Source organism: Mixophyes fleayi, chromosome 10 (assembly GCF_038048845.1).
Source record: "Mixophyes fleayi isolate aMixFle1 chromosome 10, aMixFle1.hap1, whole genome shotgun sequence".
Taxonomy (NCBI): Eukaryota; Metazoa; Chordata; class Amphibia; order Anura; family Limnodynastidae; genus Mixophyes; species Mixophyes fleayi.
Window position 1 is genome coordinate 95,068,197 of NC_134411.1, and position 21,330 is coordinate 95,089,526.

The 21,330-nt window shown below is 42.4% G+C and overlaps 1 protein-coding gene across 1 annotated transcript; it reads left to right on the top strand.

Moving 5' to 3' along the window:
- The first annotated feature begins 1,598 nt into the window (after window positions 1-1,598).
- Window positions 1,599-17,058, top strand: SHCBP1 (SHC binding and spindle associated 1). The gene is made up of 13 exons (XM_075189223.1): window positions 1,599-1,729; window positions 6,267-6,431; window positions 7,930-8,045; window positions 8,192-8,400; window positions 9,047-9,139; window positions 9,230-9,469; window positions 9,589-9,766; window positions 10,503-10,623; window positions 11,808-11,939; window positions 12,742-12,860; window positions 13,342-13,428; window positions 14,253-14,391; window positions 15,626-17,058. The coding sequence occupies exons 1-13, from the start codon at window positions 1,642-1,644 to the stop codon at window positions 16,069-16,071; spliced, it is 2,133 nt and encodes a 710-aa protein (XP_075045324.1). The 5' UTR covers window positions 1,599-1,641; the 3' UTR covers window positions 16,072-17,058.
- Window positions 17,059-21,330: the final 4,272 nt, after the last annotated feature.

The following is a 21,330-nucleotide window of genomic DNA, read 5'->3' on the forward strand; positions in this document are numbered from 1 at the left end:
TAACGTGGTTTTGTCCAAATGTTACCACCTCATCATTCTTCTCCATCACCTCATCCTTCATCGCCACATCCTTAATCTCCATCGTCTTACTGTTCTAAAACCTCTCGATACACAACGTTTCTGCTAAACACCTTATCGCTGTGTTTAATCAGTCTTCCTTGAAGGGCAGTATTCATAACCTGCACTTTCACATCACTGCTTCTCCGTACTCGTGAAAATGCGACATACAATTGTCCATGACCAAAGACAGGCTCTGGTAAATAAATACCCACACGGTCAAGAGTTTGAGCCCTCAACTGGTAAATTTAGCCTTTACTACCCCTCCCACGGGGGGAAGGGGGGATGATGGAAGTTAACTGACTTCACTATTATCATTTTTTTTGTCAAATAGTGTCAGTATACCAAATTTCAGGTCAATTGGATGAGCCCTTTCTGAGAAAAGTTTTTTACACACACACACACACACACACTAACACACGCCGCTAGGCTTATATATATTAGATACTGGTTTCATGCAAACGGCCGGATATTTAAATACAGATAAATCAAAACATTCCCGTAACTTGTCTTTAAGATTGTTCTTCTTTGTAATGTGTACTGGTCTGATGGCTATTGCCCTCCACTTTTGCCCCTCTTATGCTAATCAGGACAAAGTAGGTACAATTATACTTAAGGTTTTTATAGAATACATTCTTATATCAGGAATGACCAGACTCTTGGGCTCAGTGATCTACTCTGAAGACAGAAAATCTTTTGCGATCGTACATAATGTCATTTTTATTAGGAAAACCAAGCAATAAATATTTTTAATAAAAGAAACAATAAAAGACTGATGACTTTTTTTCAGTACTGATAAGCTGCAATTGTAAAGCGCTACGGAATTTGCTGGCGCTATATAAATAAACGATGATGATGCATAATACAATTCCTATTTCCTATGCATTTATACCATCTGTTCTTATTCTCTAGGCTTTAGAAGAAAATATTCACTGAAAATGATAAATTAAAAAAGTTTTTTTTAAATTCAGTAGAGCGGAGCGGGTGGTCTCTTCTGAGCATGGGCGGTCTGGTCCTGGCCTCTGCTTACCAGTGGTCTCCGCTCTGCAGAACAGGAGCTTCGGGGTCAGGGAAGGGTTGTAAAATTTAATAGACTGAGCAGCCCATTAAGAACATTTTTAAGGAAAAAAATGCAGGTGGCCCAGTGACACAGCCTAAGGTAGCCCCCATGGGACCGGCCGGGGGGGGGGGGGGCAAATGTCCCCTGCATGGGGTAAGGGTTGCCCTTGGGAGGGGGGATGACCCCCCCTCAACTTCAGGCCCTGTAGCTGCTGCAGTCCCTACTGTTACACCCATGCCAACATGTTGAGGATGAAAATCAATTTCAGAGCATGGCAATGTCTAGTAATGCCTGAGGACTATATGAAATATCCCAGCAGGAAATGTTAATTATGACTCTCTGTAGTGATGTAGTGAGCACCTCCTACCGCTAGCTGGCGCTCCAGTCACGCTGCGTCCTGTCTCTCAGATCTAATCTCTGTGGTAAAGGAGGCAGCCAATAGGCGGGCAGGGCTGGCGTGACGTCAGAGGGCGGGTGTGGCCTGAGGTTTGAACATTGGCGGCCGGGCGGGCAGTGACGTTGTGATGTCGGAGGGACGGATCCCGGAGGGGGAGATGGAGATGGAGGACGGCAGCACCCGGGAGCCGGCTTATATAAAGGACGTGCGGCAGGGTAAGAAGGCGGGTCCTGTGATCCTTGTGGGAGTACAAGTCCCAGCATGCCCTGCAGTGTCAGGTATCCTGTGGTCCTTGAAGGTGGGACTACAAGTCCCAGCATCCCCTGACAGCTTCTGCCCCTGTGTATTAGTCTTACTGATCAGCTGCTAATATCCTGATCTCTGTTCTGCAGGAGAACTGTTATTCTCAGTGTCTTTGTACATTTATATGTAGTAACTTATATTATTGTGTGTGATTCTCAGTATGCCCTTCCTGACAGCTGCACAGTACTACTACTGTTATAGGACAGATCAGTATATCAGGCTGTCTGCACTGACAGCAGCACAGTACTACTACTGTTATAGGGCAGCTCAGTATATCAGGCTGTATGCACTGACAGCAGCACAGTACTACTACTCTTACTGGTCAGCTCAGTATATCAGGCTGTATGCACTGACAGCTGCACAGTACTACTACTGTTATAGGACAGATCAGTATATCAGGCTGTCTGCACTGACAGCAGCACAGTACTACTACTGTTATAGGGCAGCTCAGTATATCAGGCTGTATGCACTGACAGCTGCACAGTACTACTACTGTTATAGGACAGCTCAGTATATCAGGCTGTATGCACTGACAGCAGCACAGTACTACTACTGTTATAGGACAGCTCAGTATATCAGGCTGTATGCACTGACAGCAGCACAGTACTACTACTGTTATAGGGCAGCTCAGTATATCAGGCTGTATGCACTGACAGCAGCACAGTACTACTACTGTTATAGGGCAGCTCAGTATATCAGGCTGTCTGCACTGACAGCACAGTACTACTACTGTTATAGGGCAGCTCAGTATATCAGGCTGTGTGCACTGACAGCTGCACAGTACTACTACTGTTATAGGGCAGCTCAGTATATCAGGCTGTATGCACTGACAGCAGCACAGTACTACTACTCTTACTGGACAGCTCAGTATATCAGGCTGTATGCACTGACAGCTGCACAGTACTACTACTCTTACTGGGCAGCTCAGTATATCAGGCTGTATGCACTGACAACAGCACAGTACTACTACTGTTATAGGGCAGCTCAGTATATCAGGCTGTATGCACTGACAGCTGCACAGTACTACTACTCTTACTGGACAGCTCAGTATATCAGGCTGTATGCACTGACAGCTGCACAGTACTACTACTGTTATAGGACAGCTCAGTATATCAGGCTGTATGCACTGACAGCAGCACAGTACTACTACTCTTACTGGGCAGCTCAGTATATCAGGCTGTGTGCACTGACAGCTGCATAGTACTACTACTCTTACTGGACAGCTCAGTATATCAGGCTGTATGCACTGACAGCTGCACAGTACTACTACTCTTACTGGACAGCTCAGTATATCAGGCTGTATGCACTGACAGCTGCACAGTACTACTACTCTTACTGGGCAGCTCAGTATATCAGGCTGTGTGCACTGACAGCTGCATAGTACTACTACTCTTACTGGACAGCTCAGTATATCAGGCTGTATGCACTGACAGCTGCATAGTACTACTACTCTTACTGGACAGCTCAGTATATCAGGCTGTATGCACTGACAGCTGCATAGTACTACTACTCTTACTGGGCAGCTCAGTATATCAGGCTGTATGCACTGACAGCTGCACAGTACTACCACTGTTACTGGACAGCTCAGTATATCAGGCTGTATGCACTGACAGCAGCACAGTACTACTACTCTTACTGGACAGCTCAGTATATCAGGCTGTATGCACTGACAGCAGCACAGTACTACTACTGTTACTGGGCAGCTCAGTATATCAGGCTGTATGCACTGACAGCTGCACAGTACTACTACTGTTACTGGACAGCTCAGTATATCAGGCTGTATGCACTGACAGCAGCACAGTACTACTACTGTTATAGGACAGCTCAGTATATCAGGCTGTATGCACTGACAGCTGCATAGTACTACTACTCTTACTGGACAGCTCAGTATATCAGGCTGTATGCACTGACAGCTGCATAGTACTACTACTCTTACTGGACAGCTCAGTATATCAGGCTGTATGCACTGACAGCTGCACAGTACTACTACTGTTACTGGGCAGCTCAGTATATCAGGCTGTATGCACTGACAGCTGCACAGTACTACTACTCTTACTGGACAGCTCAGTATATCAGGCTGTATGCACTGACAGCAGCACAGTACTACTACTCTTACTGGACAGCTCAGTATATCAGGCTGTCTGCACTGACAGCTGCACAGTACTACTACTCTTACTGGACAGCTCAGTATATCAGGCTGTCTGCACTGACAGCTGCATAGTACAACTTCTCTTCCGCATGTTGGATGGGGAGCTCAATATTATCAGGTTTTCTGTGCTGCCAGCTACTTAATACCACTTCAGTTCCTGTCTGGATTTTTGCAATTTTCATTATTTTGTATATTCTCCAGCTTTTCTTCTTTATATTAGATTTTATGTGCTGAATGTGTTTTTATTTTATTTATTTGCAGGTTTAGTGATTGAAAAATATCTAGTTTGTTGAGGTTATTTTTGTGGCTGAGTCCACAGAGTGCTGGCAACTGTCCTATACAAGGACACACATAGCTAATGGGTATATCCTAATATGGATCTGTGTGAAGCCACATTCTTCAAATCTGTACAGTTCCCAGCTTGTACTCTATACAGTATTTCGGATGGGTTAGTTAAGTTTTATCTGTACTTGTTAATTCTACAGCTGCTGCTTGACATTTTGGTCTCTGCCCGTTTGTATTTTCAGGGTTTTGCTCATCACGAGTGCGCAGGGAGCTCACCTCCCAACCCCCCACTCTCACAGATAGACAGCTCCCTATTATGAGGCTATGTGTTGACAGCTGCATAGTACAACTTCTCTTGCAGTCTTCATTGCCGGAGCTGTACCACTGTTCACCAGCTTAACATAAACAAATGTTTCTTAAATGGACTGGCGAAGCTGGTTGGAATCTGGGGCTCAATCCTCTCAGATCCTTCTGCAGTTACAGCAAGTCCTGCCACCCTAATGGGAGCATCCGGGCAGTGTATTACTGGGAGAAGGCAGAAAGGTGGGCGGAGTCAATGTGGTGCCCGTATAATTAACAAGTACCCTTTTATCTGCTACCAGGTTCCAATTTAACAATCACATTTCACTGCAGACTCTAAACATAGTTTTTAGGTTGGGAAAACGTTAGTGAGCTTTTTGAAAGGTGATTATCTAGTTATCATATTTCTCTTGCACGTCACACCCCTCTTGTACCCTCAGGGTTTCTCTAGTCTCTTACAGAACATCTGGTCTTCTCTCGAGCCTGCTGGGCAGAGCTGTCAAAGGATTTTATTTCAAAATAATAAGTGAAAATTAAATGTTTTCAGGCCAGAACTGTTTTATGTAAAGATATAAAAAAATTGATTGATGCTACACAGCGATCAAATAAGCTGCATGCCATAAAGCATCGTTAGCAGGTGTGTTACCTTATAAACTAACAATTCGGTTTTACTCTGACGTATGTAGCTAGTACAAAACAAAACGGCCATTGACTTTCTTAGTCATTTTTTGGGGGGTAGTATTACTATGTATTGTACAAAACTTGGGTTAAAAGGGTCCTTCTTATGTTCCTGTTTACTAAGAGTTTCATTTTTAAGTAAGGGATTCTTAAGTGCTTATATAATCATTCTTTTATTATGGTAGAATAATTCTCCACCTGCAGATAACTTCAGTGCACGATCTTGCACATACTGCACCTTCCTGCAACTTTTAACCTCTGTGGTTTTCAGCTGTGTATTTAATCATCGCTGACACTGTGCTGTATGTGTGTATTTTGCATTTCTCTGGGATTTCTCCTGGTTTTTCAAGTTCATTCCACGGGCCAAAGACAAACTAGTAGGTTAACTGATTTTTGAATACATTGGTCCTACTGTGCGTATATGTTCTGACTGTACAGCGCTACACAGTATGTTGGCACTATGTAAATAAAGCACCATCATTTTGGTTGCCCTAGCATAGGACAAGATCTGTGCTCTCTCAGCTGTTTCTAGAGACCAGATTTGTTTCATGCCTATGGGCAGCAGAATGGTAAAACAACAAGAATTTCAGCATTCTGATGAAGCAAAACTAGTTCCACGATTCAGGTCAATCCTTGCGTCAGATTAGATGAAATTAAACTTGAAATGTTTATTTGACGTACAGCAGCTATAGGATAATATCCTGATTGAACAAATCGAATAGTAGTTTATTTAGTCCACGTCTATTTTATTTACTACAAGCCATGTAAGGCTGTGTTTTGTTTGTTGCGCCCCCCCACTCCCTTTTTTCCAAATGGAGTGAGACAAATGTTACTTAGGGGCTTATCTAACAATCTGCTGCGGTGTCCCTGGCAGGAACCCATTGACGTAGAGGGCGTAGTGAGAGCACAATGGCGGCGTAATCACGTTGTTTGCTGGCAATGGCACTTTTTGCCCTTTAATAAACTGGCTGCTAAATCATACAGGAGATTAACAAAAAATCGTTTTACCGTCCTGATCAGTCTCCACTTCTCTCCAGTCTTGTTCCAGGAGGATGAGGACAGCGACTATGGCAGCCACAAAAAGCTCAAGAAGGAGTCTCCACGACGTAGATTAGCTGGAAACGTGCAGTTCCCAGATTTATTCCAGACCAGCAACCTCCTCTTCTATGAGAGGTTTGAGGCCTACAAGGATTATCTGCTGGGTAAGTACAGAGTTTTCACTTTCTTTCGGGATCATTTATAAAAACTGTTCACCCTGTAACTGTGCAGAAAAGGTGGTGTTGCCTATAGCAACCAATCAGATTCTAGTTATCATTTATTTAGTACATTCTACAAAATGACAGCTACAATCTGATTGGTTGCTATAGGCAACATCTTCACGTCTTCAAACCCGCAGTTTAGTAAATATACCCCCTTGTCTGGAATTGTATTGAATATTTAAAACGTATTTCTTCTTTGTCCTTAAAGAGAAATTATGAGCAGTTATTGACAAAACATGCACATAGGATATGTACACATTTGTGATAAATATAATTGTTATTCCTATGAGATCTTATGCTTTTGTTTGGGTGACTGTTTGTATAGACTTCAGGTACGTACATAAAACACAATGCATCTTCCTATTGGCAGCGTCTGTGTTCAAACAGGTACAGTCTGCGATATAAGTGACCCGGTTTACGGAGTAACTTCACAAGTGCTGTAGACTAAGAGATATTTTGCCTTTTTTACCTCTATATTGATGCCTGTATGGTATTGTGTGCGTATAAAAAGCTCTCTGTATTTTGTTTGTCATGTCTGATAATGAAGAAAAGATGCTTACGGTCTAACCAAGATTGTCCACAGTGAATAATGTAGTTGTGTAAATCTGTTATATAAAACCAGCTTTGTCTAGGCGAAAATTAGTTCTTGAATTTTTCATAATGTCTGTATCCTGGACACCAGAACTTGGATATGTAATTTGTGGCTTCCTGTAATTGTATTTACCCTTTGTGCAGAGGCTCTATAGGCAGTACAGCATGTACTCTGGTATTTAATTGCTTCTTGTGTTCAAAGGTGAAACTGTGGATATTGGGTGTATTGTGGTGTTGAGGTTCCTCATTGATGCATTGAGGTTCATTGTGGCACACTCTGACCAATCAGAACGAAGCCGCAGTGTATTGATTAGTTGCTGATTGGCTTCCTGGCTTGTCTTTCAAAAGAGGCGAACCCAGATTTTTTTTTTCTTTGAAAGCCAGATTGGGGGGAGCTCTGTGGTCTCGCCCTCTGACATCCCCCATACAATACCTAGTATACCCATAGTGTACGGGGGTTATTTTATGGTTATCACTCATGATCATTGTTAAGGGGCGCCTTCATTTGAAAGGGCCAGTATGGGTAGATTTAACACTTTAGTCCCCTCTTCCCCCCAATCCCTTGACTCTTTATTATGTTTCCTGGCCCACCTGTGGTGCTCCAGGTGTTGTGAAACTACAAGCCCCAGCATTTTTTGCCAGCCAATAGTTGGCATGCTGGGACTTGTAGTTTCACAACAGCTGGAGAGACAGTGGTTGAACAGGCTTGCTGTAGACCATGATTGAATGGACAGCTCGTCCCTTCAAGATTTTGGACACCAGTATGTCCTTTTCCTTTAGGCCTTGAGTGACTTTAATCAAATGACACTTATTTATTTGCTCCTATTTCTCTATCCGATTCCCTATCAAGGAGACGGTAAACCCTCCGAAGTGACAGAGTTTATAGCCGAATATTTGGAAAAGGCCCTGGAACCCTCTGGCTGGAAGGCAGTGTGGCGCACAGATATCTTTGAAGTTCTTTTAGAGGTAAATTTATTAGTTTTATCTCGGATAATGAACACGTAATGGGTTTAAGTAGTAGATTACTTATAGGACTTATCAAGGCTGTGTTTTGTGGGACGGTCCGCACCTTGGTGAATCCTCTATGTAACATTTGACGGTGACTTTGACAGGTGACGGACGTGTCCTACTCCAGCCTGAAAGCCGTGGTTCAGGCGTGCGAGCCGTTTACATGTGAATGTCTTATGGATTGCGTGACTGAGCAGAGCATCCGCGACCTGTTGGAAGTGAAGGAGCAGAAAGTCCCTCTGCAGGAGCTCTTTGTGGTGTTTGATTATTCGGGGGAGTTTGATCAGACCGCCATGGCTATTGAACATGTCAGGTTAGTGAACAATATATTTAAAATGGGACATTTACCCCAAATTTTATTTTTTGGGGGGTATCACCCAGTCCGAAATTTGACAGGTTTAGTACAGACTTTAGTCTGAGACTTGCAGACCCGACAAAACAGCCCATATCCCTGTCATTATTGATGTTTGTAAAGCCCACTACATTAAAGTGGATGTTTAAATGTGTCCCCTACTGGAAGCAGCCATTTTGTTGGTTTGAATATCTTTTCGTAAGATTGCTAGTCATTCACAGGGCACCAATGACCTGGCTGAGATGCTTGAAGCCGTTTTGACTAGACGTATGCTGGAGGGAAATGTTTCCACATTTACAAGGCAGAAATAATCGGGTCAAGCCTGAGGAAGCCATTTTTGAGTGGCCCAATCGTCGTGAGTACGCAGCCTCTCCATTCAATAGACAGGATGTCACTGGTTCCTAGTGAATGGTTCAGCTGTATACTCATGAATTCACCTCTTCTGCCTTGTATTTGTTTAAACACAGCAGATGTCTATTGGTCATAAGTTCAATTTGGGGACGTGGGGAGCAGACAACATACTTTGCATCTGGCATAATGTTTGCACTTGGATATATTTCGCCTTCTATCTTCCATCATGGTCCAATAAGAGAGTATTTTATTTCAGGTTTTTCTACCAACACATCTGGCGTTCCTGGGATGAAGAGGAAGAAGATCATATTGATTATTTTACAAGATGCGCTGAGCCGCGATTGCGCCTGTAAGAGTCATGTGACGGGTCACTGGATTGGGGGGGTGAGGTCTGCGGTCACCTGCTAACACGCCGCCTCTGGCATCTGTCTATCTGCAGGCATTACGACATTCTAGAAGAGCGGATTCCGTCCGAGCTGGTGTCTGAGTATCACTCCATCCTGTCTCGCTGTGAAGAGGTTTACTCGCAGTTCAACAGCCTCCGGACCGCGTTGTCCAACAGAGACTCCGGCTCTGACTGTGAACTGGATAACGTGTCCATGGTTGAAGGGATGAAGATGGATGGAGAGATGGAGAACCTGAAGAGGAAGCTTAAACTGATCGAGAACCCTCTCCTGAGGTACCTGGCTTTGGTAATCTTCGCGCATCGTCCTTCAGTCTCTGTGATCTGCTCAGCGGTTCCAGCCAGTCTTCTGCTGGCAGACTGCTCGCCCCTGACGGCTTCTGTTACCTCCGCAGGTATCTCTTCTGTTACCATAAAAGTCCTGGATCCTACAGCCTGAAAAGGAAAGGCCCCCGTCCTGCCGGGAGGAAGGTCATTCATGTTGTCTCCACGAGTATGTCCATCGAGACTCTGACCTGTGTGACCAGAGAGCGACTGGAGCCCGAGTCTTGTAACCAAAATCAGGAAATCCAGGTCAGATGTCCTGTTTAAAAGAAAACTACTAATTTCTTCTATCATCTCCCACATTTGATAATACAGATATCTCCTTTGTCACCCTTGCGTAACACCCAAATTGTTTTTATTTTTTTCTCTGCATAAAATTGCATCGCCTTGTTTTCCCTCCATCATATATTACTTTATGTTCTAAGTTGATGAGATAAAGAGGAAGCACCGTTCTATGGTTTCCAACCCGTGGCACTTGCTGCTGCTGCTGCCTTGTGGTGGAAATAAAGCACCTACTATGTTTAATGTATAACTGTATAGATCAGGATCTGTTGTACCTGTATTCAGTAAAATCCACCTGTCTGGATTGTTAATTTTGTAAGATTTTTTTTAACTGGTTTTAATGTGCAAAGCAGACCCGTTTCTTTTACAAATGCAACAATTGTGCTTTGAGAACTGTTTGCTAGATACTCTGCTTGAGGCTGTATCTAGCACTTTGCTTTCCCGCATCATCTCCATTGTTGGTGGACCAGGCATATGCATAAAAAGTTATATTTGCAAAAGTAGAACCATTTAGGGATACTTTGCACATATTATTATATAGTCCATGAAAGTGGACTTCAACTTGAATATCTAACAAGGCTTAAAATAAAAAACTGTTTCCAACAGTTGATGGATATCAATAATTGGGTTAGAGATTTGTCTGTAATGTGTGTTATGTCTTAGCCGGGATGCGACTAATAGTTAGTTTTTGTTCTGATCACAGTTCCATAAGGACCTGTTGGAGGCGGTGAACACCTGCTACGACGGGGACCTGGTCTTAGTCTGTCCTGGCCATTATTTCGTACACGGACAGATCTGCATTGCGGACTCTATACATTTAGAAGGTGATTATATCTGTCATTACTGTTCATATTTTACTGCATGATGGTAAACCCAGTGTAACAACCTCCACAAACTAGATGGTAAATGGCCTAAACTAAGGACCTCTAGAAGTTACTTTATATAAAAGCGATGTTGACGTATATAACCATGTACATAGATACATAGTGGATGGCAACTATAATAGACTATTGCCAGCATTTAGTTGACTTAAGTAGATTTAAAAAAAATGTGATTTAAGGTACTAGAGCTTATATATCATCATAGTCACCATTTATTTATATAGCGCCACTGATTCCGCAGCGCTGTACAGAGAACTCGCTCACATCAGTCCCTGCCCCATTGGAGCTTACAGTCTAAATTCCCTATCGCACACACACACAGACAGACGTCAATTTTAATAGCAGCCAATTAACCTACTAGTATGTTTTTGGAGTGTGAGAGGAAACTGGAGCACCCGGAGGAAACCCACGCAAACACGGGGAGAACATACAAACTCCACACAGATAAGGCCATGGTCGGGAATTGAGCTCATAACCCCAGTGCTGTGAGGCAGAAGTGCTAACCACTGAGCCACCATGCTGCCCATATATGTGTTCATTTAATAGACCCCCCTCCCCCTGTTTAACAGATCTTCTGATACCACTGGTTTCAAGGTGTGAGGTTTATCTTGAAATAAATGCCCCTTGAAAGCCCTGATCAGCCCCTTCTCGTTTCAGGGCTACAGTAGAATCTTTAAGAATCTGCATTTCTTTCTTGGTTACCTTGAAAACTGTATTGTAACAACAAGCAGCAGGGTTCATGCATCGATTTATAGGGCTGGGATTAGATGGTTGCACAGGAAGAGGCTTGAATGGGGGTTGTCTAATTTGAAGCGAGAATGTTCATTCCCTTTAATGACCTTTACAGCCTGTGTTACTAAGTGAACAGTCTGCAAATGTTAATAATCATCCAGTGGGGTTTGTTAGATCCCTAGATCATGTGGTTTCCAAAGGGGTGATTACTTCTGCTTATTACAGTTATACAAGTGATTGCAATGGTTTGACGTCTTCGAATTTGTATTTGTCCCCTAATTTCCAGCAGGCTCACCTGGTACACACACACACACACACTTGTTCTCAGGCCATGCGTTTGATCCATCTAAATCAATGACCGTGTATATTTATTAAACAGTAATTTTGTCTCCCAGGCTACGGCTTGACCGATGACATCATTATAGAGAAGAAAGGAAAAGGAGATAAGTTTATTGAATGTTGTGGCCCCCACGTGAAGTTCTCCAACGTGAAGCTCATCCAGCACGATGCGGTAGAAGGCATCGTCAGTAAGTCTGTTGTACTGATTGTAAGGGACCACCAGGGGTCGCTCTACTGTCACCTGTACATGTCACATGGCTGACTTTGTACCTTGACCTACTCGCGGCAGCCGGGTGTCTCCTCGTTTTCATCCAACCAGAATGAAATGAGACCTATTCCTGTCAGACTGTATTTTAAGGAATTGATTTATAGGGCGGTGATTTGATGTTACCTGTAGCATCAATCAGACATTTAGTCACGTTGTATTAGGCTGCTCAAAGCTACATTTTGAATGTTTGCTAATGACGACAGCAAAATTTGTGTTATTAAAGTAAAAGAAACAATTCCTGGTATCTCAAATGAAAAACACTGAAGCCTTAAGTAATGTTTGTACGTGAAAATCTCCAAAATGCAAAACACAACTACTTTAATGAAATGTATCTGGTAAGAATAGTATATTCCTTATATTTTTGCTCTTTACCACTTTTGATACCTGGACCTACATTTCCTCCTAGTAAATAAGCTCATCCAGTGTTGCTGAGAGAAGCTGTTCACTACTGTGTGCCAGCTGACAGGTCTCTGAATATACACCAGAGGTATCGTCTGTCCTGCTAAGCTGCTCGGGAGAGCTTGTTATGGGTCTCGCGTAACCTGTTAAATGTCCAGAGTAGAGATTTCATAAGTGGGCCGGATGTTTCTCTGAATGACCAGCTTTCCTTTAAAGAGAACAAGTATTTCTGTTTGAGAACTCTCCGCCTCCGTCTTTAACGCCCCAGTTCTGCTGCTCTCTGGGCTTCGTTCTGGGGTTCAGTGTTTCTCTTCCTATTTCAGGTGTCCTGAGCGGCAAGACGGAGCTGGAGAACTGTGTGTTACAATGTGACACTACGGGGATCACCGTGAAGAAGTCTGCAGAGCTACTGATGAAGTATTGTGACTTGTATGGGGCAAAGGTGCGGATGACCCTCTGTTCTCCAACATTGTGCAAACGCTGTATCGCTGCTTTAGTGTTCTGTGATTACTCCCTGTACATGTGAAGAGTGTTGGTTTAACTGGTCAATTAATACTTCAGTACACATGTACAGTATCTGTCAGATGCGTGTCTATATGGACACACACACACACACACACACACACACACACACACACACACACACACACACACTTTCTCTCCTCATGATCCAACGTGGCATGTCGCTTTGTACGTGGATGCAGGTCTGTATTGTTCTCGGTCCGGTAATGGGTAATAAAACGGGTCACCTTATGGAAACTGTGCTGACCAGCTTCCATGTACAGATCTGTTTAACTCGATCATTAATTGAGCACGATGAGCCCCAAATGTTAGCAAAAGTATCCTCTGACACTGCCCACAATCATTGGATTTAAGAAAAATTACAAGTTTATATAAAGGTTAATTTCCTGTGTCTGATTCAGGGCGCTGGGGTGGAGATCTATCCTGGAAGTAGCTGCGGCCTGTTTGATAACGGAATTCACCACTGTAAAGATGGGATTCTGATCAAGGTACGTGAACGGGGTCTACACACAGCCCTTCATGTCACTGGTAATATATATATATATATATATGTGTGCTTGGTGAAACTACGTTCAAAGCAGAAACTTGTATAGTTACACTGTGACAAGTGCAGAGAATTGCTATTGCTTATTAAAAATGTGAATTGATGAAAGGCTATGGTTTGGTTTATAAAAGCACTCCTGAACGGGGGTACTTAAGAACTCACACTGGAGATTGTAGTGGTGTTGAGAATATTTTGTGTTAAAAAGATTTGTTGCCAATAATTTAAAGTCTATCCATCAGACAAAGGCTTCTTTGGCATTTAGATTCAGCAGAAGATGCCCTTGGTTTCTTCAGTGCTTATAATCTTTATATTGATGTAGCATTTTTGGAATGATGAGGGATGTGACTGTATGTGTGTTGATTGGTGCTGTGTCTACACAGTTGTGTGCTGTGCAAACGTGTGTGACACATCCCTTTGCAGAAAGTTGCCATCTATGAAAAATAAATAACATAACAAAAAATCTGCATTTCCTATTCTCTGCAGGGTGGTGCTTAATGATTAGTTTACATTCTCTTAAATAATATTCTATGCAAACCGTAGATTGGCTTGGTCAGGGATGTCGGCGCAAGTAGCATTATGCTTTGCTATTTGACCTTTTTGACCTGGATCGTCTGCAATAGTTATGGTCTAAGGATCAGAATGGGGCTTTTAGTGTTTTGATTTTACTGAATAACAAAGCTGCAGTGGAAATATGAGATGGGCACAACACTGCTCTATGTTTAACACTAGTATTTGCGTTTAGTTGTCTGTTTTATCCTCTGTTTTCAGGACTTCATTGACGAGGTTCATGATTTTCCCAAAATATCCCTGGAGAACAACGTGATCCATAACAACGAGGGCTATGCTGTTGTGTTGGTGAAACCTGTCGCTACGTTGGATATTATGAGGCCGGATACAGCCCCAGAAGGTGAGTTCCGTTTCTCTGATGTATCCGACCTGCTCAAGCGACGCTATTCGGGATTGTAGAAATGTATCCAGTTGTCTCTAATCTTTTCGCACCAGGTCATGAAATATCATACAGCTTCAAAGGTCAGATAACGGGTTAGATCAGGTCGTGTTTCAATATATTCCTGGTGTGTAAATGTGACCCCATATAATAGTGGTTTTTATTGAGTATATTACCAATTCAAGAATGTTTGTTGGTTATACTATAGGAATCCACCCTGGGTACCGGGTGGCGTCCAATGAAAAGATCATTTGCTCCTTCTGCCATCAGTGCACCGTGCCACCCTGCTCTCAGCGGGTGCTCACACAAGTGCAGAGATCAGTGGAGAGTTGGATAGTTCAGCAGAAGTCCCTGAAGTCTGGAGATGATGGGTACACACCTTAAGCACCCTGTTAAACAAAAGGGACTTAATCACGACAGAGATGAATAGTGGACTCCTCTGTGGGGCAAAACTTCCACTTATAGGTGGCTTGTCCCTTAAGCATAAACTCTCTGTACCTGTAGTAGTTGGTGTCTTTTTCATGTTTCAGGCAATGGGAGCTCTGTGAAAGTTCTTCGTAGATATAAAGTTCCCATTGTGATAATGCCATCATCATTGTTCCTTCGTAGAGTGTGTACACCTATGAATACTGGTCCAGGTAGAACATACTTTATTGCCACATGGCAATAAGCACAAGAGGGGGGGCCCAGGCGCCTTAACCTTTAGTACCAGAGGCTGGTACCCCACTCTCTTCACAGAACCTAAATGCTTATTCAACACTAAAGGGTATATTTACTAAACTGCAGGTATGAAATAGTAGAGATGTTGCCTATAGCAACCAATTATATTCTAGTTCTTTAATACATTGTAAGAAATGACAACTAGAATCTGATTGGGTGCTATAGACAACATCGCCACTAATTCAAACCTGCAGTGTAGTAAATATACCCCTAAATGTCAATTGACAAGCCAGCAATTGTCAATTTTCATGACCTGTAGGGAGTAGTAGGGAGTGGATGGTAAAAATGTAACGTAGTATTGCAGTGGTTATAATGACCCTCATCCCAAACAACTAGGGCATTATTGAGGTTTACTTCTTGACTTTGAAACGTTGGGCAGCTTCGTTAAGTGGCACGGCTGAGACAGTCGATTGACGGTCAGAGCAGCAGGATAAGAAAAAACATTGTAACTGTGTTTTGTTGTTCTCAACCCCAGATAAAAATCTGGACACGAACATGGCAGAAGATGAAGCAGATTCGGCTGCGCTACAGTTGGATGCGGGGGAGAAGATGACGACAGAAGATCAGGTTGAGCAGTCTGAGGATCACATAGGAGAACATATGAATCCCCCCATCTCTGCGCAGGCGGTGGAGACCATTGCTGACCCCTCCAATGAAGAGGCGGAATCCAGTCCTCCCTTTGCTGAAGTAGAAAGCGATTATTGCATCGCTAGCGTGGAGGACGATGGTAACGAGGCCATCGCTACTGAACTGACGGCCAATTCTAGAAGGAAGACCATGATCCACAAGAAGAGACTGAGCACCTTGGGGATAACCAAAGCCGACGACGAGCAGATAATGGCCCAGGACATGTTTGTCTCCATCGTCGATAACCAGTTTAAACGGAACGGAAAAGGCAGCTTTGGGACCTTTCTGTTCTAACTTTCAATTCGCACCGAATGTTTGCTCAAGTGGCTCTAATTTGCCTCCTCTTACTTGATCCTAATTGTCCAACATCATTGCCATGTATTTTATTTCAATGCTCTTCATTGCACATGTATATACCAGAGATTGTCCTGTAGCTTTTTGCATCATATATTTTTTATAATGGGGGATGGTGGGTTTAGATTATAATGTCTCTAATTCGTCTATCTGTACCCCTCTCCCAGCTTGTCAGACACCCACACATTACATTGTTGTTTCTATTAAGTATAAAGTCATGGATGAAAATGAAACTCTCCTGTAAAGCACTTACTAGGCTGATGTAAAGGCATTTTTCACTATTTATTGTCTCTTCACATTCTTAAATTTGTATTTTTCATGGAGACCTTTATATCCTCCAAGACCATCTTTGTTTACTTTATTTTTATTGCCATTAGATCTGGCAACTTTGCATTACATATTACTATATCAACAGAGCTGTTTTCTGTTTACAAATATATTTGGAAATAAGCACCTGTGTCTAGATTATACAAAGGTCTTGGTGAAAAGCACAGGATTAAGGATCGTGCCAAGAAGTGACCTGTACAAACCAAAAAGTAATCAACTGCAGATGGCAGAATAGATTGCAAGTGTGCGGGAGATCTTAATTAGTCTAAATGAGTTTTAATTGATACACTGCACGTTAAAGCAAATATCAGATTGTATAAACGCATTTCCACGTCTTTACCGATGGTGGAGGTGTCAGTTTCCATGTGATCAGCTGCGGAACTGGTGTCAGTGAGTGTTTGATGGGTTTTATTGTAAATTATTGAGCTTGTTGCTTCACAGTATTTAATCACAAGACGGATTCCTGTATCACTTTATAAAGGTAAATGTTAGTGTCGTGTCTGTCTCATTCCTGCACCACATTAATAGTGGATCGAAGAATAAAATCTGTGCAAAATTATAAAAAAAATAAAGTGATTTTGCCCGTTTTGGGATTTTAAATGTTTCACTTTCTTAAAGTCCCCCTTCCACTGCTATTAAACTAATTCATGCGTTATAAAATGCTTGTGCAAATGGGGCACAAGATGGTACGATAACAAATTTATAATTATCGTTTCCTGATCCCTCTTGGGGAGGTAATACATTGGATTTTAATAACTTAAATTGATTGTTTAAAAATGGATATGACCACCTGCTCTGCAGTGCTAAATGCAGAAAGGATACTTTAGCATTGAATATATTTATATAGTAATTAGTTTAACCGCGGGTACTGTTCTCTGCCTGGGAAATAGGAAATGACATTCAGAGAATGTCCAGGTTGACATGGTTAAAATGTTGACATTGTGAATATCGACAGGTTGTAAAGTCAGCTCTTAGCGGCTCTGGTCCTATATATAACATGGAGATTTCCTACGTCTTGCACTCAAGCGGCCGCAGGAAAGCCCCATATCGTACATAGGACCAGTGTTCCTAAGCGCTGACTTTGCGCTGGGACCGCTGTAGAGCTAGTTTACCTTCGCATATTTGGATTTTTTTTGTTTTGCCAAACAAGGATCGTTTGGATCTTTGACAGATGAAGACCCCTGGCTGTAGGTGGACAATAAATATGATGAAAGTGGATGTTCTGGGGTGGTTTTTATTTCAATTAAAGCTATGTTTACAATGGTGTATGTTTTATTTACATTGTTCTTTGGTGCGGTACAGGTCCCAGCATGTGTGTGTGGTTTGTGTCTTGAATTTATTTTATTTTTTTATTTTTTTTGCAGACGCACCCTCCCTACAGCATCCAGTCCCCGGCTCGATTGCCATTATAGCAGTGGGACCCCATGCTTCCTTGATATCGTGCTACCAGCCCCGGCTGGCAAAGCCTAGTGCTGGTAGTAGAATTGGAGGGACCCTACGATCTTGCTAGTACCAGCCTAGGCTGGCAGCACTAGGTTTGGTTAAGGGGAGCAGGGTTTTTTTTTTTTTTTTTCTAAATTTAGTTTTGTTTTTATTTTTTTTTACTGTATTTCTGGCTTAAATATGCTTTGTTAACATTGGGTTGAGCTGTTAACCCTCTCAACCTAATGAATGTGTCAAAACTTCCGTTGACGTTTTGACTACATGCCGCCTGGGATCCTGTTAGAGATTTCAGAGCAGAGGGAATAGATGAGGGGTGGGCAACAGGCGAGCGGCTGAGCCCTCAGTCTGCCCCCTCAGAGTCAGCAGCTCCCGATCTCATCAGAACACGGACAGCGGCTTCTGTGTCATGTGACCTCTGCACGGTGACTGTAGTGAATGTCCCTGTGTTCATCCTTCATCCTCTGCCACCGCTGACGTCTGGGGGATGTTGTCCCTCACTGAATGGATGCTCTGGAAAGATCTGCGAACTTCAAACTGGGCTACGTGTCCCCTCCTGGTCCTTTCATTGGGCTAACACTGAACAAGATCGAGGAGCACAGGAAGCAAAAGTGGTTCTTCCATTCTGGGAGAGGCTCCTATAACAACCACACCCTCGGGCTCTTCCTGCAGATCTTCAGCGAGGGCCTTTCTTTTTTTTTTTTTTATTACTGAATCTGTAGGTTTCTTTTTCTGTCTCCAAGAATTATGGTGGTTTGCGGCCCTGTATGGACTATAGACCAGTATGTCAATTAAGGACCGAAATTGTCACCATCTCATCCTATTCTCAGCTGTGCAACTGTTTACGTTTTAATAGCATTTAACAGGAATGTTTTATATATTAATGTAAACTTGTACTGGTCGAGTGAGGCCTAATTTATGACAAGGTTCTGGCATTATCTAGTCCAATAAGACAAATACCTGCCCCCCGGCCCCCCCCCTCTCCCTCTCCCTCTCCCTCAGCTGACCAATTAGCACAGATGTAGTTTATCCTGTAATCAGCCTCACTGTATCCTAGCAGTCAGTCTCGGGAGAGATGTTGAGAGGGTCAGATGTGTGTTTTCTGCACTAAGAGATCACAAAGTGTTTAGAAAACACAGTTGAAGAAACATTGAATAACATCCAGAAATAATCTACATCTGCTGCCGCCTAAATCTACACTTCTCTGATTGCAACTAGGTAATTAATTTAATTTCCTCAATTTTTGCCTTTTTATTCTTAAATTGCAATGTTTGAGAAACTACTTTTCTTACTCTCCTTTATTTTTAGGTATATATCCTGTCACCCATCCTGTAACACCTCTGTCCACATTGCCCCTTTATCACATCACTCATCTCTACTCAGCACTCATGAACTTTTTTCCTATTTAAATTCAATAATTTTATCAGCCTCACCTTTCAAACCTTCAAGCGTTCTCTGAAAGCCCACTTCTTCAGGCAAGCTTATAATATTCCTCGACCACCCTCTTAATCTCCCTAGGTTACCCTATTACCACCCTGTACACAGGTAACACAAGACAACAACCCTCACATACAGCCCACAAAGTACTTTTACCTTTGCAGTCTGGCTGGACCAATATGCAATATGATGGAGCATTTACCATTGTGTATAAAACTCCCATTGTCCCATAGATTGTAAGCTTGCGATCAGGGCCCTCTTACCTCTCTGTCTGTCTGTATTACCCAGTAATTTTTTATTACGGTTTGTTCCCAATTGTAAAGCGCTACGGAATTAGTTGGCGCTATATAAATTGATGATGATGATGATGATCAATGTTGTTTACAATGTCTGATCAGAACTGGGATAAGATTGCTAGAACCAGCTGTTTATGATGCTAATCTTTAGCAGCGTAATATACACACTGGTACTTTTGCCCTCAGTACTTAAGTACACAGTAGTGGAAACAGAGGATTTAATATAGGAGACCCAGTATTAAATGTGTGGAAACGATGGCAGGCTCCCTGAGCGCTCCAGATGTACAGACGTCCGGATGCACGATGGAGGCAGCAGGTGCAACTCCAAACCGATGGCCCAGGCAGAGACGGTGGTCCATTGCCAGGGTCAGGGCAGGTGGCAGAGAGTGGTCCGTATACAGGTGCAGTCAGGGTAGGCGGCAGACAGAGAGAGGTCAGCTACTAAGTCAACAGCAGGAGTATGGAGCGCAGAATACCGCACCTATAACTGTCCCCAGATGGACGTAGCTTCCTGCTATTTAAAGGGCATTAAGCCAATCAATGAGAATACCTGCTGTGTGAACATGTGATTACCTGCAACACAGTAATTCCAGCTGCACAGAGCTGCGGTTCCCAGTGCAGAGCATTCACACCCATCGTTTCTGATGATTGCTCCACATGAGTTTGTGTGTATCCCGTTCAGATCCTGTTCTGCTATTGCTGTTTTTGGAAAATAAACAAAATGTCATTTTATCTTTCAAGTGGCTAACGTTGATCAACCTGGATCCTATTTCCTATAGCCTAGATATGGAAAGCAGTTTATATGTCTGTCCTGCTGGAGGTGTTGACACTACTTTGCACTTGAGCGGACACAATTTATTACTGATTTCTCCTGCTAGAGTTTCTGCAGAAACCAACAAGAACGGCAGCTGCAGGGAATGGTGACTAACCGTCAGCCCCGAAGTATCAAACAGAATGATACTCATATGTTTACTGTGGCTTAGATGGCGATATACAGTATAAGATCAGAAATTATTTAGCAAGTAATATCAAGAAACACTGTTTAAAATGTTAAGTTATTACCTGTTAAAATGGTTTGTCCTCAACATATGAAAAAAAATATCTGGAGAAACTGACTTTTATAAGAACAATGTTGGTTTATGAAACATTTGTAAACGCCATAAATAGCACTTTTATTCATATGAAAATCTGAGGATGCAGCTGCAAATAAATGAGTATTATAAACATTAAGGAACATCAGGGTCAGCTGGCTAAGAAATACATACAAAACGTCTCATATATATATATATATATATATATATATATATATATATATAATCACATTACTTTTTTTTTATTACTTGATCATTAATTTACATATGTACGTAAAGTAATGACTCCTTTTAGTATAGATGTTATTTCCTTTTAAAAGAAAAAACTCTTGGTTATAACTCATTAGTTTAGAAACACACAAATTCCAGATATTGATCAGTGAGCCGTTATACACACAGTTCCTATAGATTGGTGTCACTGTGGTATTAGAAGCTCATAATATAAGAACTTGCTTTTTATTGTCCTTTTTATGAAGCCCTGAACCACGCGGAGACTGCTGTTTCCAGATGGTTTAGGCATTTTAAAGTAAAATGTTAATTTAAGAAAAGCCCAACGCAGCAGATATTGGAGATGATGCATTAGGCAAATTACCGCGTTAAACCGCATT